Below are 15,208 nucleotides of genomic sequence, written 5' to 3' on the forward strand. Positions count from 1 at the left end.
GAGTCTTGTTTCACACTGTTTCCAACTGTTGCCAAGTGTACAGCCCAAAAGTGAAGCATGGTGAGGCTTCGATGATGATTTGGGCAGCCATGTCACAGATTCTATGTGTACTTTGCAAGGTAACATTACTGCCAAGGATTATGTGACCATTTTGGCATATCAGGTCCATTACATAATACAATGTGCACCCAATGGTAATGCTCTGTTCCAAGACAACAGGGTCCCTGTTCAAACAGCTTACATCATCCAGGACAGGTTTTGCAAGAACTAGGATGAGTTGTACCTCCCCTGGCCATCAGTTACCAGTTCTCAAAGCAGGAATAATGGTATAAGGTTGCCTTTAAAACCATACAGAACCTGTATTTACCCATTCTGAGAAGACTGGAAGCTGTTTTGAATGCCAGTGGGTTTCCTACACTGTATTAAGTTTGGCAGTGTGTTGTGTTTTTGATGTTTCCACATTTTCATCCAGTCCTTGCAGTTTTTCTGTGTTATTATTACATAAAAATGAAAAATGGAAGTATTTTGTATTATGTAACAAAAAGATACTGTAAGAAGAAATAATGTAACTTACAGGTGATTCAAAATGCAAAACGAATTATTGCTCCAGAATTTTTTAATGTCATGTTGTTCAGTACAAAATTACTGCCATTTTAATGACAGTCTGTATTAGAAAACATTGTAAAAAATTATAATGCAAAAAATATTGCTTTCATCTGGATTTTATCAAATTATAACATCTTCTGTTAACAACTGTAGGCAAATTCAGGCTTTCTCGCCTATACTCTTCAAGAAGACTTCTGCTTCCTCAATCTGTTTCGTCATTCTTTCCTTCTGGGCTGATGAAACTGACTGACGGAACTTTTCTTTAGTGGCTGCAATAAATGTTCGATAGCCTGTCACGTTATGGAACACTCTAACATGTCTCTCCCCAGCTGTCAGTACATACTTTCCAAGTGAGTCAAATAGTACTGCAGTTATTGGGCCTGAAAACATTAAGTAAAGTTAAAATCAAACAATGGAAAATCCAGGTTGGACTGTCAACAACTATGGAATGAGTACTTTGCTACTCACCATAAATGTGACACGTTGAGTTGCAGATAGGCACAACAAAAAGACTTCAAATTAAGATTTTGGTCAAAGCCTTCATCATAAAAGAAAAACACGCATGCAGTCACACAAGCAAGCTCACCTCACACACTCTTCATGTTTAACAGTCCTTTCGTTGGTCCTGTCTGCAGCAGCTCAATGTGTCATCTTTACAGCGAGTAACAATCAATACTTTCCATAACTGTTGTTTAAGTAAAGTTACAAATCCAAAATATGGCAGTAAAATTATTATAAACAGTATAACAAACAGAAGATGGTAATCTATTTCTTAGCTCTGCAAACATGAACAACTAGAAATGGGCTGACAATTGCACAAATTAACAAACCGAAATTGGATTTATATGTTTTGGAATTCGTTTTAGTAAGTGGTGCTTGGAAACAGAAAACTGGGAGAAGTCCAGTAAAGATGTTTCAGTTATCAATGAAATGAAAATGCACTCTAAATCCCAAGTAATAGGAAAACACATGGTGCAATGACAGGAACTTGATGTAACAATGAGCTTTAATGGGCAAGGTGTAAATTCCAGAACACTAACAATGAGCTGCAGGTAACCAATGAGTAAAAAATGGAAGAGTCTCAAGGTGGCGATGCTGACAAAATATAAAGGAAGAAGGGGAAAACAAAGAAGGTAGGGGAATGAAAGTGAATAAAAATAATAAACAACTACATATAGATCTCAAAATGTAAAAGCTTGTTTTTAATAGTGTATACAATAGAGTACTAAAGAGTTATTCCCATATAAGAAGCCCTGTCTTATCTGAAATATATAATGCATCACCAACTCAATGTTAGCACTGAATAGGGGATCATGGAGGAATTTTATAAGGGGGACTATGCTCCAGACCGAACACTGAAAGGCATAATCAGTCTTAAATGATGATGATGGATGATGATCACCAACTCAAGACATTTTTCCAAAGAGACTGAAATATGTTGTCGTCAAACCTCTCCAAAAGAAACATACACATATAGATGTCAATAACTACCAACCTGTTTCACTGCTGACTTTATTTTCCAACATTTTTGAAAAGTGATGTATTCTAGAGCAGAATCTAACCTAAACAACAATAATATCCTCAGCAAATCAAAGTTTGGAATTCAGAGGAGTTGTGCTACCAAGAATGCCATTTACATGTTCACTCACCAAATTTTACAAGCATTAAACAATAAAACATCAACAGTTGGTGTTTTCTATGACCTATCTAAAGCATTTGTTTTTGTGAATCACAATATTCATCATGAAGAACTGCATTTTTATGGGACTGATGATATAGTCAAAAAGTGGATAATGTCATATGTAGCCAAAAAATTACAGAAATTTATACTTAGTAATTCAACCAATGCAGTCCATGGAAATTTTTATGACTGGGGAGAAATCACATATGGGTTTCCCCAAGACTCACTCTTAGGTTCACTATTATTCAGCATATACGTAAATGATATTCTGTCTTTTATGGCACTAGTATTTTAATAATATAAGCATCATAGAGTAACAGAAGAAATAGTACAATGTTCTCAAAAGTATCACTGAGTAGTTTTCCATGAGCGGTCTCGCCCTCAATTTAAAAAAAAAAAAAAAAAAAAAAAAAACAACAAACCCAACACCAACATATTCAGTTCTGCACATCTAGAGGTACTAAACCAATTATGAGAATAACACGCTGTGAGAGAATAAAAATAGGGTGGAAACTTCAAAATTCTTAGATGTTCATACTGTTGAGAATGTAAAACGGAAAATGCACATTTTGGGACTCCTAAAACATCTCAGTTCCACCACATTTGAACTAAGAATCATTGAAAATCTTGTGGAAAGACAAATCAGTAAGTTGACATATTTTGCATATTTTCATTCAATAATGTCATATGCTATTATGATCAGTGGTAACACAACTTCAAGAAAGGAAGTTTTCATTGCTCAAAAACGTGCAGTAAGAGTAATATGTGTGCGCACCACAATCGTCTTGTAGACATCTGTTTAAGAGGTTGGGCATTCTGACTACTGCTTCACAATATATTTATTCCTTCATGAAGTTTGTTGTGAATAACTCACTGCAGTTCAAAAGGAACAATGATGTACATAATTACGATACCAGAAGGAAAAATAACGTCCATTCCTCCACATTAAGGTTCTCTTTAGCGCAAAAAGGGGTGCATAACATTGCAACAAAAATTTTTGATAACTTACTCAGCAGTGACATAAAATATCTGACAGATAACAAAGTAAAATTTGAAAACAAACTAAAAAGGTTCCTCCTTGAGAATTCATTCTATTCTGTAGAAAAATTTCTATTACTATAATGTGTAAGAGGTGGTGGGTACAAATTACTAACTCACATCTGTAGATTAAAAAAAAATTATAAATGTTCAACATGCAGCCATATTTAAAAATTAAGTTGTGATGTGTATGTAAAATGACCAATTCCACATCATTATGATTTATCATATAAATGATCCACGGACATGAAACTAATGAACTGATAATAAATTCACACAATTTTCTTTTTCTGGTAACCTTCAGGCTCTCTCTTACTAGCCCTTGCCACTTTATCAACAGAGAGTACAGTAATTTACGATGCTTTACTACTACTTATTCCCTCTCTAACGTACTGCTTCCCTGGAACTCTTTATTAGCATTCTGGAGTTTATGCCTGCTGTTGCAATTCTCCTGCAGCATTTTATTAGTCCAACAGCTTGCTTGAAATTAATTATAATTATAATCAAGTAGGCCTACACAGAAACTAAGAGTTACCGAAAAGTACAATATAAAAAATAAATTAATGGTATTCCCAGGTAATTATCATAAACTTCTGTACCTGTATAAATGTTCTCTATTATTTTGTCGCATTTTCCTGATAGAGCAGAATAGAACATTAGCTTGTTGTTGCTGGCAATAGCAATTACATCGCCATTTGGTGACAAGGCCAAACGAGCAGGGACATTTTCATGTTTATAATTGCCTGTCATTAACAAGTGAGGGTCTTCTCCTTTCATGTACTCAACTGAAAAATAAAATAAAAAAATTATTGAAAAACAAAACCAAAGTAATACAATTGCAGATAAAATCCTAAAATGTTGAGATGTATCACATTTCATCATTTACTAATCTTATTTTCTTACAATAGACAATTTTTATGTAGCCTCAAACAGATACATGCACCCCTGAAATTACATCTATATGCCTAATTTACTGTTTAGAATATGTTGCCCTATGAAGTGGATCTCCAATGCAAAGTTATGCATGAATAACATTCAGAAATAGTGTAAGGTAAGAGAAGTGCAAAATATTAACACTCAGACTTTTACGTATCTACACATATTTAATAAAAGTATAAACACTACAGTTTACTTATCAAACCGCAGTGGCCTTCAAAGTTTCATCTTACAAGGTCTGACTAAATGAATATCTTACAGTTTACATGGCATTTTAACGTAACATGGCTCAACCTTACTTAGCCAGACTTCCTTATATTATGTTAAAGTTGAAGATTTTATTGGACCATTACAATCATTCGCATGCATTTTATGGATTTTTCTGAAATTATTCAACATATTTAAAGTCTGGGTTACAGGCCAGAAACATTATGATCAACACAGTAACTGTTCACGAGTGAGTCTCCATTAACTTCCTTACCATCCTTGCCCATTCTTCAAGTTTTATGTTCTGAGTGAATGTAAGATTATTCCATTTAGGCCTACCTCTATTTTGCAAGTCACCTCATTGTGCGTCACAGAAGGAACTTCTCGTATCACTCCTGTTTCCCCCTTTCCTACTTGACTAGTGAATATTGTGCAGAAAGAATGACTGTTTGCAAGCCTCCATATCGGGCCATATGAAATTCGGATTGTGTTAGGCTACTTATCCGTTGTGTGTTACAGAATGAATGTGCTTACAAACAACAACAGAGTTTTGTGCAAATCTTTTATGAGCCACAAATACGAGTTATACAACCAACATACAAAATAATGTAAAATATCAATATTGACTATGGTTTTGTAAAGTATGACTCATCACAGTCTAGCTGTCCTTTTTTTGACAGATCATCACTTGCTGCAGAATATTTGTAGTACTGTTCTGCTTTCACTATAATTTTCACATTTCTCATTTCACTGTCAAAACTATCTCAGTCATCTAATTTTCACACTATTCTTATATGAAAACTTACTCACAGTCAAAAAAGAACTTGGGTTGCAACTAGCACTGCTTCAAGTATCAATTTATTTCTTCTTGCCCAATTAAAATACTGCATAAAAATGATTAAGAAAAAGCTTCAATGAAAAAAAATCTTGCCCAGTACAGTAATTCCTGAATTGTACTTAATGCTCACAACTTGAATATAGCCCAAACGAACACTTATTACTTATCATGCCTCCCTTCTTTTCTTGCTACCTTAGTGTGTTGTTCTCTCTATTGCTATATTTTTCTCCTTTTGTTTTGAACAATTATCAAACTTTAACATTTTCTACTCTTTTCTTCACCTATCACAAGCTGCTATTTTTCATGTTTTCTCCTCTTTCTTGTCAATTTTTAACATTTTTTTTAAATTTATCCACTGTATTTCTTTACGACTTACATGTCTTTACAATTACAAATTTATTTCCATTCATCCCTCTCATCAAAAGATTTAATTTACCTACCCCTTGTACCTGTACATCTATTCATTCTCTATATACTTTTGTCACGTTTTCCTTTTTTTCCCCCGTCTTTCCTCATAATTCATAGCGTTTTACAAAGAAAGATGAGATCCTGAAAATGGATGTTTTTACCCTCCACGCTGCCCTCCAATACTAAATGGGTGATCCCTTGATGCCTCAGAACATGTCCTACCAACCGATCCCTTCTTCTGGTCAAGTTGTGCCACAAACTTCTCTTCTCCCCAATCCTATTCAATACCTCCTCATTAGTTATGTGATCTACCCATCTAATCTTCAGTATTCTTCCGTAGCACAACATTTCAAAAGCTTCTATTCTCTTCTTGTCTAAACTATTTATCGTCCACGTTTCACTTTCATACATGTCCACACTCCATAAAAATACTTTCTGGAATAACTTCCTGACACTTAAAACTATACTCGATGTTAACAAATTTCTCTTCTTCAGAAAAGCTTTCCTTGCCATTGCCAGTCTACATTTTATATCCTCTCTACTTCGACCATCATCAGTTATTTTGCTCTCCAAACAGCAAAACTCATTTACTACTCTAAGCATCTCATTTCCTAATCTAATACCCTCAGCATCACCCGATTTAATTCGACTACATTCCATTATCCTCATTTTGCTTTTGTTGATGTTCATCTTATATGCTCCTTTCAAGACACTGTCCATTCCATTCCATTGCTCTTCCAGGTCCTTTGCTGTCTCTGACAGAATTACAATGTCATCGGTGAACCTCAAAGTTTTTATTTCTTCTCCACGGATTTTAATTCCTGCTCAAAATTTTTCTTTTGTTTCCTTTACTGGTTGCTCAATATACAGATTTAATAACATCGGGGATAGGCTACAACCCTATCTCATTCCCTTCCCAACCACTGCTTCCCTTTCATGCCCCTCAACTCTTATAACTGCCATCTGGTTTCTGTACAAATTGTAAATAGCCTTTCGCTCCCTGTATTTGAACCCTGCCACCTTCAGAATTTGAAAGAGAGTATTCCAGTCAACATTGTCAAAAGCTTTCTCTAAGTCTACAAATGCTGGGAATGTAGGTTTGCCTTTCCTTAATCTAGCTTCTAAGATAAGTCGTAGGGTCAGTATTGCCTCATGTGTTCCAATATTTCTATGGAATCCAAACTGATCTTCCCCAAGGTTGGCTTCTACTAGTTTTTCCATTCGTCTGTAAAGAATTCACATTAGTATTTTGCAGCTGTGACTTATTAAACTGATTGTTCAGTAATTTTCACATCTGTCAACACGTGCTTTCTTTGGGATTGGAATTATTAAGTTCTTCTTGAAGTCTGAAGGTATTTCACCTGTCTCATACATCTTCCTCACCAGATGGTAGAGTTTTGTCAGGACTGGGTCTCCCAAGGCTGTCAGTAGTTCTAATGGAATGTTGTCTACTCCCGGGGCCTTGTTTCGACTCAGGTCTTTCAGTGCTCTGTCAAACTCTTCACGCAGTATCATATCTCCCATTTCATCTTCATCTACCTCCTCTCCTATTTCCATGATATTGTCCTCAAGTACATCACCCTTGTACAGACCCATACTCCTTCTACCTTTCTGCTTTCCCTTTTTTGCTTTAAACTGGGTGTCCATCTGAGCTCTTGATATTCATACAAGTTGTTCTCTTTTCTCCAAAGGTCTCTTTAATTTTCCTGTAGGCTGTATCTATCTTACCCCGAGTTAGATAAGCCTCTACATCCTTACCTTTGTCCTCTAGCCATCCCTGCTTAGCCATTTTGCACTTCCTGTCGATCTCATTTTTGAGACGTTTGTATTCCTTTTTGCCTGCTTCATTTACTGCATTTTTATATTTTCTCCTTTCATCAATTAAATTCAATATTTCTTCTGTTACCCAAGTATTTCTACTAGCCCTCGTCTTTTTACCTACTTGATCCTCTGCTGCCTTCACTACTTCATCCCTCAAAGCTACCCATTCCTCTTCTACTGTATTTCTTTCCCCCATTCCTGTCAATTGTTCCCTTATGCTCTCCCTGAAACTCTGTACAACCTCTGGTTCTTTCAGTTTATCCAGGTCCCATCTCCTTAAATTCCCACCTTTTTGCAGTTTCTTCAGTTTTAATCTACAGGTCATAACCAATAGATTGTGGTCAGAGTCCACATCTGCCCCTGGAAATGTCTTACAATTTAAAACCTGGTTCCTAAATCTCTGTCTTACCATTATATAATCTATCTGATACCGTCTAGTATCTCCAGGATTCTTCCATGTATACAACCTTCTATCATGATTCTTAAACCAAGTGTTAGCTATGATTAAGTTGTGCTCTGTGCAAAATTCTACCAGGCGGCTTCCTCTCTCATTTCTTAGCCCCAATCCATATTCACCTACTACGTTTCCTTCTCTCCCTTTTCCTACACTCGCATTCCAGTCACCCATGACTATTAAATTTTCGTCTCCCTTCACAATCTGAATAATTTCTTTCATTTCATCATACATTTCTTCAATTTCTTCGTCATCTGCAGAGCTAGTTGGCATATGAACTTGTACTACTGTAGTAGGTGTGGGCTTCGTATCTATCTTGGCCACAATAATGCATTCACTATGCTGTTTGAAGTAGCTTACCCGCATTCCTATTTTCCTATTCATTATTAAACCTACTCCTGCATTACCCCTATTTGACTTTGTGTTTATAACCCTGTAGTCACCTGACCAGAAGTCTTGTTCCTCCTGCCACCGAACTTCACTAATTCCCACTATATCTAACTTTAATCTATCCATTTCCCTTTTTAAAGTTTCTAACCTACCTGCCCGATTAAGGGATCTGACATTCCACGCTCCGATCCGTAGAACGCCAGTTTTCTTTCTCCTGATAACGACATCCTCTTGAGTAGTCCCCGCCCGGAGATCCGAATGGGGGACTATTTTACCTCCGGAATATTTTACCCAAGAGGACGCCATCATCATTTAATCATACAGTAAAGCTGCATGCCCTTGGGAAAAATTACGGCCGTAGTTTCCCCTTGCTTTCAGCCGTTCGCAGTACCAGCACAGCAAGGCCGTTTTGGTTATTGTTACAAGGCCAGATCAGTCAATCATCCAGACTGTGGCCCTTGCCTTGCATTGTAATGTAACACTCTGAATTTATTGTTGTTCCACAATCAAGGAAATCAAAACGGATGACACCATCTGCGTCCCAGAATACTGCGGCCATGATTTTTACAGCTGAAGGCTGCGTCTTGAATTTCTTTTTCTGGGGCGAGTCTTTTTGTTGATATTCCATAGACTGACATTTCATCTCTGGGTCGTAATGGTGTACCCACATTTCATGTCCTGTCGCAATTGAATGGAGAAAGGCATCACCTTCATTCTCGTACCGTGAGAGGAGTTCCTGGAAAATTTCAAGTCTGTGCGCTTTCATTTCAGGATTCAGCATCTGGGGTACCCATCATGCACAGATCTTCCAACAGCCAAGAAAAGCAATAATGTGACACATGTTCTTGTGAAATGCCAATTGTGCTTGAAATTTCTCCCTGAGTGATACTACAATCATCCTGAATCAAACTGTCAACACTTTGCTGGTTAAACTCAGTGGTTGCTGTCACAGGACGTCCAACTTTTTGTTTGTCATGCAGATCATATGTTCCTGCCTCAACATCTTTAAACTTACTCGCCCAACAACACAGTACTCACATAAAAAACTGCTTTCATTCTCTGATGAATCTTCTTGGGGGTGACACCTTCTGCTGTCAAGAATTCAATGACTGCATGTTGCTTAAGTCACATTGACCGACTGTCTGCACAGGGTTCCATACTTTACATTGTAACAACACAACCATTCAATGCTAAGACTTCCCGCCAGCTGGAACTCTAGAGAAGAGGCTATGGAACAACCCAGTACCTGCCACATACCAATTCTGCCAACTGTTGAAGAGTTACAAAAGTGGAGGCATTACTTTTCAGTTAACCCTTGTATATTATAACATTCCAACTGTTTAAATGTAGCATTTACCTCAGCTACGTCTTTAAATATTTCCTCCATTTTTAAAGTTTTTACAAGCACACAGTCATAGTGAGAATAAGTTCATAATTAATATTAGTCTTCTCTCAATTATTACAGTATTTTGACAACTTTGTCAAACAAAACCAATAAACTCTGATGGTCAAACATACCACTAGATTTATAACAATGCTAGAGAAGGAAAGTTGCTACTCAGCATATAGCGGAGATGCTGAGTCGCAATAGGCACAACAAAAAGATACACACAATTAAAGCTTTCGGCCATTAAGGCCTTTGGGATTTCTGGGTGACGATGCCTACAGGAAGCTGGCTCGATGTGATGGGTGAACTGCATTGCTGTAAGTGGGTGCGCAGACGTAGCTGCTGTTGCTGTAGGTTGATGAGCTGTGGAAATGATTATTGTCAGCTGCTGTGGCATTGTTGTGGGTTTGATGACCAATTGTAGCCCTTAGAAGTTGCAGTAGACAATATTCTGACTAGTGGATTTCTTAAATTATTCTTCATTGCAATTGTTGACAATGGATTTAATAACTGCTCATTAACAACTCAATTATTTTTAACTCCTTTTTTATATGCATTGCTGGTAACAGCTAGTGCACTGTGAGTTATCTCAACTGTTGACTCTGTTGCTAAAGACAATAACTCTATTCATTGATGAAACCTTATCAAAAAGTGTTAATTTTTTCTTACTTTGTATATAATGTGTTGTTCTTATTCAAATTTTGTGTTCTCTGAAATATGTGTAGGTTTGAACAGAATTTATTATTTCCATTACTTGTGAATGATGCACTGTATCTTCTTGGTTAGCTTTGCTTCTGAACCATGTCTTTTCTTTATATATTGACTTCATCTCTTCTGTTAAGCTTTCTCAAATGAAGTTTTCTAAATGATCGGAAGTGGTTTTCCAGAAATACACATATAGTGACCCTTTGTTTACAGCCAGGAAACACTTACATGCTTCAAACTTCCACATGCATTAGAGCAGGGGCGGGCAAACGTTGCACGCGGCTCATGAGCGCACAGCGCTGCACGTGTGCTGCTCGCGTGCAGGCGTCGACCGGGGCTGTGGCGACAGCCGGCAGGTTGCGGCAGTGTAGTGCCAGGCTAAGCTGCGGACGTTGATGCGACGTGAGCACTATGTAGTGAACGTTGTATTTCAAGAAACGGAGAAGTGGAGATTTGCTATCTTTTAAAAAGTAATGGGAGAATCATTTTTTCTTTGTGCAAAAACGTGAAAATTCGAATTGTTTAATATGTGGCAGTATTCTCGCTGGTCAACGGAAGTTTGGTATTGAAGGCCATTATAATAAATTTCACAAGGACGAGTACAATTTATTGTCGGATTCTGAGCGGATGGGGAATTGACTGAGCTTAAGAAGAGCGATCTGACGATACCAGATGAATCTGTCGTAGTTGGCCGGCCGAAGTGGCCGAGCGGTTCTAGGCACTACAATCTGGAACCGGGCGACCGCTATGGTCGCAGGTTCGAATCCTGCCTCGGGCATGGATGTGTGTGATGTCCTTAGGTTACTTAGGTTTAAGTAGTTCTAAGTTCTAGGGGACTGATGACCACAGCAGTTAAGTCCCATAGTGCTCAGAGCCATTTGAATTTGTCGTAATTGCTGTTGTCACGAGAGATCTGCGACTTTCTCTTGTCATGTCTCTCATCTAACTGATTTAACATTTTATGGAGCACTGTTTTCAAGTTTTCAGGACGACAACAATAATAGCCCAGCGGTATGTGCAAGTTATAAGACTGCGCTTAATATAGCGAGAGCTGGAAAACCATTTGCTGAATTAATAAGTCTCGGTTAAGAGCAAACATCAGTGATGAAAATTTATGTAACTGTTTGTGTTTGTCTGTATGTAGAAATTTTGTTCCAGATATTAAACGTATTGTAAACTCCACCTGTGGTAATTAAATAAAACGTATCGTAGGTAATAGGTACTCTTTCAAACCATGATTTCTTTCAAGCACTCCTACTAACCTTATTCATTCACTCAATAAAGCAAGCTAGGAAACAAAACGCATTACAGAGGAAGGAGCGGACGGAACGTATGGTGGGGATGGGAGATAAGCGGGTGGCCAGCTTGCCCCTGTGTGCACGCGGAACACCTGTTAACTGCACGCGTGCAAGTGCACCGCACATGTGCAGGATTCCTTGCCGCCCCTGCATTAGAGTATTACCTGTGTCCTGTTTGAAATGAATCACACTTGAGTTCAATAATGATAGCTAATAACTTTTTGTCTCCTAAGGATCCATGGTGATGGATAAAAAATGCATAAAAATACATCAACAGTATTATGAGAAGGTAAGTTGCTACTCACCATATAGCAGAGATCCTGAGTCACAGATAGTCACAACAAAAAGACACTCACAGTTATAGCTTTTGGCCATTAAGCCCTTCGTCAACAAAACCACACACACACACACACACACACACACACACACACAAATGCAACTCTAGCTTGTAGATCACATGACTGATTTCACAAGTAGCCTGGCCTTTGATGGCATAGTGACACTTGTGACTAGATTGGAGTAGGTGGTTGTAGGAGGATGTAGGGGACAGGTCTTGCATCTAGGTCTATTAGAGGGATATGAGCCATGAAGCAAAGGATTTGGAGCAGGGTTTTCATAGGAATGGATGGGGATATTGCGTAGGTTAACTTTCCGGTATTTCTTAAACTCAAACCTTGCCTCACCATCATTCCCTAAAGTGAGTGCAGTATGTTGGAGCTGAGAGAATTCAAATGTGGGCAAATTGTTTGTGTTCATATGGTGGGTGCTTCTCTAATCAAGGGAGCTGAAGTGTTTGGTGTTTCAAAAGGTACCATATCAAAGATTTATTATGCATACGGGAAAGCTGAAAAACATCATCCGCTAAGTCACAACTCGGACAGAAGTGTGTGTTCAATGATAGTGACAGATGGTCATTGAAGAGGCTTGTGACAAAAAATGAAGAGAATGAATGCTGTAAAAATTCCTGCAGAATTGAATGTCGCACTTGCAAACCCTGTCAGCACCAAAAAACACAAAGAGACATCAGTGAGGCAAACGCTTGTAGCAGGAAAATGTGGTGCTAACTCCATAACACCTGGACTATCACACAATGGAAGAAAGTCATGTGGTCTGATGAGTCTTGTTTCACACTGTTTCCAACTGTTGCCAAGTGTACAGCCCAAAAGTGAAGCATGGTGAGGCTTCGATGATGATTTGGGCAGCCATGTCACAGATTCTATGTGTACTTTGCAAGGTAACATTACTGCCAAGGATTATGTGACCATTTTGGCATATCAGGTCCATTACATAATACAATGTGCACCCAATGGTAATGCTCTGTTCCAAGACAACAGGGTCCCTGTTCAAACAGCTTACATCATCCAGGACAGGTTTTGCAAGAACTAGGATGAGTTGTACCTCCCCTGGCCATCAGTTACCAGTTCTCAAAGCAGGAATAATGGTATAAGGTTGCCTTTAAAACCATACAGAACCTGTATTTACCCATTCTGAGAAGACTGGAAGCTGTTTTGAATGCCAGTGGGTTTCCTACACTGTATTAAGTTTGGCAGTGTGTTGTGTTTTTGATGTTTCCACATTTTCATCCAGTCCTTGCAGTTTTTCTGTGTTATTATTACATAAAAATGAAAAATGGAAGTATTTTGTATTATGTAACAAAAAGATACTGTAAGAAGAAATAATGTAACTTACAGGTGATTCAAAATGCAAAACGAATTATTGCTCCAGAATTTTTTAATGTCATGTTGTTCAGTACAAAATTACTGCCATTTTAATGACAGTCTGTATTAGAAAACATTGTAAAAAATTATAATGCAAAAAATATTGCTTTCATCTGGATTTTATCAAATTATAACATCTTCTGTTAACAACTGTAGGCAAATTCAGGCTTTCTCGCCTATACTCTTCAAGAAGACTTCTGCTTCCTCAATCTGTTTCGTCATTCTTTCCTTCTGGGCTGATGAAACTGACTGACGGAACTTTTCTTTAGTGGCTGCAATAAATGTTCGATAGCCTGTCACGTTATGGAACACTCTAACATGTCTCTCCCCAGCTGTCAGTACATACTTTCCAAGTGAGTCAAATAGTACTGCAGTTATTGGGCCTGAAAACATTAAGTAAAGTTAAAATCAAACAATGGAAAATCCAGGTTGGACTGTCAACAACTATGGAATGAGTACTTTGCTACTCACCGTAAATGTGACACGTTGAGTTGCAGATAGGCACAACAAAAAGACTTCAAATTAAGATTTTGGTCAAAGCCTTCATCATAAAAGAAAAACACGCATGCAGTCACACAAGCAAGCTCACCTCACACACTCTTCATGTTTAACAGTCCTTTCGTTGGTCCTGTCTGCAGCAGCTCAATGTGTCATCTTTACAGCGAGTAACAATCAATACTTTCCATAACTGTTGTTTAAGTAAAGTTACAAATCCAAAATATGGCAGTAAAATTATTATAAACAGTATAACAAACAGAAGATGGTAATCTATTTCTTAGCTCTGCAAACATGAACAACTAGAAATGGGCTGACAATTGCACAAATTAACAAACCGAAATTGGATTTATATGTTTTGGAATTCGTTTTAGTAAGTGGTGCTTGGAAACAGAAAACTGGGAGAAGTCCAGTAAAGATGTTTCAGTTATCAATGAAATGAAAATGCACTCTAAATCCCAAGTAATAGGAAAACACATGGTGCAATGACAGGAACTTGATGTAACAATGAGCTTTAATGGGCAAGGTGTAAATTCCAGAACACTAACAATGAGCTGCAGGTAACCAATGAGTAAAAAATGGAAGAGTCTCAAGGTGGCGATGCTGACAAAATATAAAGGAAGAAGGGGAAAACAAAGAAGGTAGGGGAGTGAAAGTGAATAAAAATAATAAACAACTACATATAGATCTCAAAATGTAAAAGCTTGTTTTTAATAGTGTATACAATAGAGTACTAAAGAGTTATTCCCATATAAGAAGCCCTGTCTTATCTGAAATATATAATGCATCACCAACTCAATGTTAGCACTGAATAGGGGATCATGGAGGAATTTTATAAGGGGGACTATGCTCCAGACTGAACACTGAAAGGCATAATCAGTCTTAAATGATGATGATGGATGATGATCACCAACTCAAGACATTTTTCCAAAGAGACTGAAATATGTTGTCGTCAAACCTCTCCAAAAGAAACATACACATATAGATGTCAATAACTACCAACCTGTTTCACTGCTGACTTTATTTTCCAACATTTTTGAAAAGTGATGTATTCTAGAGCAGAATCTAACCTAAACAACAATAATATCCTCAGCAAATCAAAGTTTGGAATTCAGAGGAGTTGTGCTACCAAGAATGCCATTTACATGTTCACTCACCAAATTTTACAAGCATTAAACAATAAAACATCAACAGTTGGTGTTTTCTATGACCTATCTAAAGCATTT

General features: G+C 37.6%; 1 protein-coding gene across 3 annotated transcripts in view; it reads right to left on the reverse strand.

Moving 5' to 3' along the window:
* Positions 1-608: 608 nt before the first annotated feature.
* The window catches only part of LOC126094812 (transducin beta-like protein 2), a 36,472-nt gene continuing 21,872 nt past the window's right edge, over positions 609-15,208 (reverse strand). The window contains exons 6-7 of one of the 3 annotated variants that reach the window (XM_049909416.1): positions 3,925-4,110; positions 609-986 (exon numbers count right to left, since the gene is read on the reverse strand). In XM_049909416.1, the coding sequence (XP_049765373.1) occupies positions 766-986; positions 3,925-4,110 (407 nt within the window). In that variant the 3' untranslated portion in view covers positions 609-765. Of the gene's footprint in view, positions 987-3,924; positions 4,111-13,493; positions 13,871-15,208 lie in introns of those variants that run through there. The other 2 variants (XM_049909426.1, XM_049909406.1) reach the window with 2 other exon arrangements.

Source organism: Schistocerca cancellata, chromosome 1 (genome assembly GCF_023864275.1).
Source record: "Schistocerca cancellata isolate TAMUIC-IGC-003103 chromosome 1, iqSchCanc2.1, whole genome shotgun sequence".
NCBI classification, from domain to species: domain Eukaryota; kingdom Metazoa; phylum Arthropoda; class Insecta; order Orthoptera; family Acrididae; genus Schistocerca; species Schistocerca cancellata.